This window comes from Geospiza fortis, unplaced genomic scaffold (assembly GCF_000277835.1).
Source record: "Geospiza fortis unplaced genomic scaffold, GeoFor_1.0 scaffold878, whole genome shotgun sequence".
Classification (NCBI taxonomy): domain Eukaryota; kingdom Metazoa; phylum Chordata; class Aves; order Passeriformes; family Thraupidae; genus Geospiza; species Geospiza fortis.
This window is the reverse complement of record NW_005054471.1, coordinates 492,630-495,329: the sequence shown is the minus strand read 5'-3', so window position 1 is coordinate 495,329 and position 2,700 is coordinate 492,630. Positions and strand designations below refer to the sequence as shown.

At 57.0% G+C, this 2,700-nt stretch overlaps 1 protein-coding gene across 1 annotated transcript in view; it reads right to left on the bottom strand.

Moving 5' to 3' along the window:
• Window positions 1–1,187: 1,187 nt before the first annotated feature.
• FANCG (FA complementation group G) overlaps window positions 1,188–2,700 on the bottom strand; it is an 8,578-nt gene continuing 7,065 nt past the window's right edge. The window contains exons 12-13 of the mRNA XM_031062854.1: window positions 1,743–1,875; window positions 1,188–1,473 (exon numbers count right to left, since the gene is read on the bottom strand). Of these exons, the coding sequence (XP_030918714.1) occupies window positions 1,356–1,473; window positions 1,743–1,875 (251 nt within the window). The 3' untranslated portion in view covers window positions 1,188–1,355. The remainder of the gene's footprint in view (window positions 1,474–1,742; window positions 1,876–2,700) is intronic.

Here is a 2,700-nt window from a genome sequence, read left to right as displayed (position 1 = left end):
GGCTGCGCCGGGGGGCCGGGCCCGCCCTGACCCGGCACCGGCCCCGACCGCCAGGCCACGCTGCCCAGAGCCCCACCCAGCCCACTCTCGAATGCTCAGAGCGAGCCAGGGGCAGCCACAGCTGCTCTGGGCAATCTGTGCAGGGCCTCACCACCCTCACAGGGAAATTTTTCTTCCTAATACCGCATCTAACCGTGTCCTCTGTTAGTTTGAAACATCATCCCTCTTCCAGTCACTTTATGTTATTGTCAAAAGTCCCTCTCCACTGCTGCTGGGGCCCCTTGAAGGCATGGGAAGCCTGGGGCCTTTTCCAGGCTGAACAATCCCAATTCTCCTCACAGCACAGGTGCTCCATCCCTCTGATCACCTTGGTGCCTCCTCTGGGCTGACTCCAGCAGGTCCCTGTCCCTCCTGTGCTGGGAGCCCAGGGCTGGATGCAGTGCTCCAGGTGGGTCTCAGCAGAGCAGAGCAGAGGGGCAGAATCCCCTCCCTGCCCTGCTGCCCATGGGGCTCTGGATGCAGCCCAGGATATGCCAAGGTGTTTTTTCTGAAGGAATTGCAGGTTTGGGCCCACCCAAAGTCCCTCTCTGTCCCTCCAGCATTCACAGGAGGCTGCAGCAGCTTGCAGAGTTCTGTCATGCCCTTTTTCCCCTCACTCCTTGGCCTTGCAGATCCCGAGCACCCCTTCCCTCTTGTGGGAGGCAAGGCTTGCCAAAGGCTTGGGTAACAGGATCAGGGGACCTTCCTCATCCAAAAAAGCTCCACTAGACACAGGGCAGGGACATGTGCTCCTTTCCCCCCGAGGGTGAGGGGCCTGGAGCTGTGGCATTGGCACAGACCCTCAGGGCCACAGGGGACGCACAGGTGTGGGTCTGGACTAGTGCAGCACTGTGAAATTCAGACCTCTGAGCTGCACACCTCAGACAGAACCACCTCTCTGGGCTCAAACCACAGCATCCAAGCAAAAAGCTGGTACACAAAGCACAGACAGGACAGACCATCAGCTCCCTGGAGCTGAGTGCAGAGCCAGCCCCACCGTGCACAGGGCACAGAGGATGAAGGTATCTCTGCCCTTGATCTCTCACACATCCAGGGCACACAGCCCATGGCCTCACAGTAGCTGGAGGCAGTGTCAAGGCCATGACTGCAACATATCTCTGGAAAAAGAGCATGGAAAAACCCAAAGCTAAACAGAGCTGAGATGTTTATTAGAAAAGGAGATCTATTCTGTTTCAGTCCTTTGGGAATCTAGCTTCATCACAGAGTAATTCTGAGTCTTGAAGGAGTTCTTAAAGGCCTTGTGCCAGCCAGGTGCAGGGAGACCTCAGCAGATAGGTGTGGGTGGCATGACCAGGTCAGCTTGGCATGTCCTGGGCTGCTGTCCCAAGGTAATCCTGTATGCTCCTGGCAAGAGCTTCACGGTGAGGGAACATTGCCTGCTCCTGACATGAAACCAGGTACAAAGGGAGGGGCCTGAAAGAGAGGGGAACGTGGCAGTAGTGAGGGCTGCAGCATTCCTTTGCCATGCCCTAAGACATTTGTTCTGCAGGTCCCCTTGCTCTACCTGCAGCTCTGCCCTCCCCATTTTCTCCATGTCAGCTCTTCTGTGCCCCAGGGAGTCCCAGCAGAGCCACAGCCTGTGGCCCCTCACAGCAGTCACCAGGGGAAGCTCCTTGGACACCTAAACTGCCTCATGGCCTGACAGTTTGCACTGCTGAGACCTCACCCACCCCTCTACACACCTTCCCTGCCCTTGCTGCTGCCCATCCTCTGCAGGGCAGCTCTGGGAGAACTTCTGCCACTGAGCAGCCGCTTCCTGCTTCTGGTTCAGCTCCCACAAGGCCTGCACCAGGTAGGAGGCAGCAGCTGGGTCACCTGCAAGACAGAAAGAAGGATCAGCCCTTAGCAGAGGAGGAGCATGTCCCCAGCACTGCTGTGGGTTGCAGGGCATTACAAAAGCAGCTCAGAAGCCAGACGAGGTCAATGAGTGTAAGGGGAGGTGGTGTAACGGGGAGGAGGCTGTCCTGGCTGTGTCACAGGCTCTAATTAACCCCAGGGCTGGCAGATGGCATCAGCCCTGGGGCACAGCCTGCCACACCTCCTTGGACACAGACTGGGGTTCTCCTTGCCGGCACGTCCACACCCCCAGAGAGAGCAGCCAGGGCAGGACTGGGACCAGCAGGTCTGACAGATCCTGGTGGAGCTCACACCTCTTAAGCATGTCAGAGCACTCAGCAGGAGGAAGCAGCCCTGTCAGCAGCACCAGCCCTGCCTTGGCTGAGCTCAAGACAGGAATGTTCCTTTTGCAGGCCTCTGTACTGCCAGGCACGGACATGCTGCTTCCTCAGGCGAAGCACAGCTCCACTCCTCTGTTCTGGGAAAGCAGACCTGTCTGGGAGAAAGCTGGCTGTACCCCAGGACAACTGCCTCTTGCTAGAGTGATGCCATGCCCACCACCTTGCCCCTGTACCTGCTGCTGCCAAGCTGGGGTCGAGGCAGGAAATTTCCAAGCTATCTGAGGGCACAGGCTGTTGTCAGGATTCTGATATACTCCTCTGACAATAGTTTTGGTCTGTTTCTCCATGCCAGTGAGCTGACCAGGCCTCACAGAAGTATCTCTAGTATGTAACATTGCTAGTGGCCCTACTGTTGTCCTTGACACCTGAATAAATCTGGTATAAAGTGTAAAAACTTCCTGCT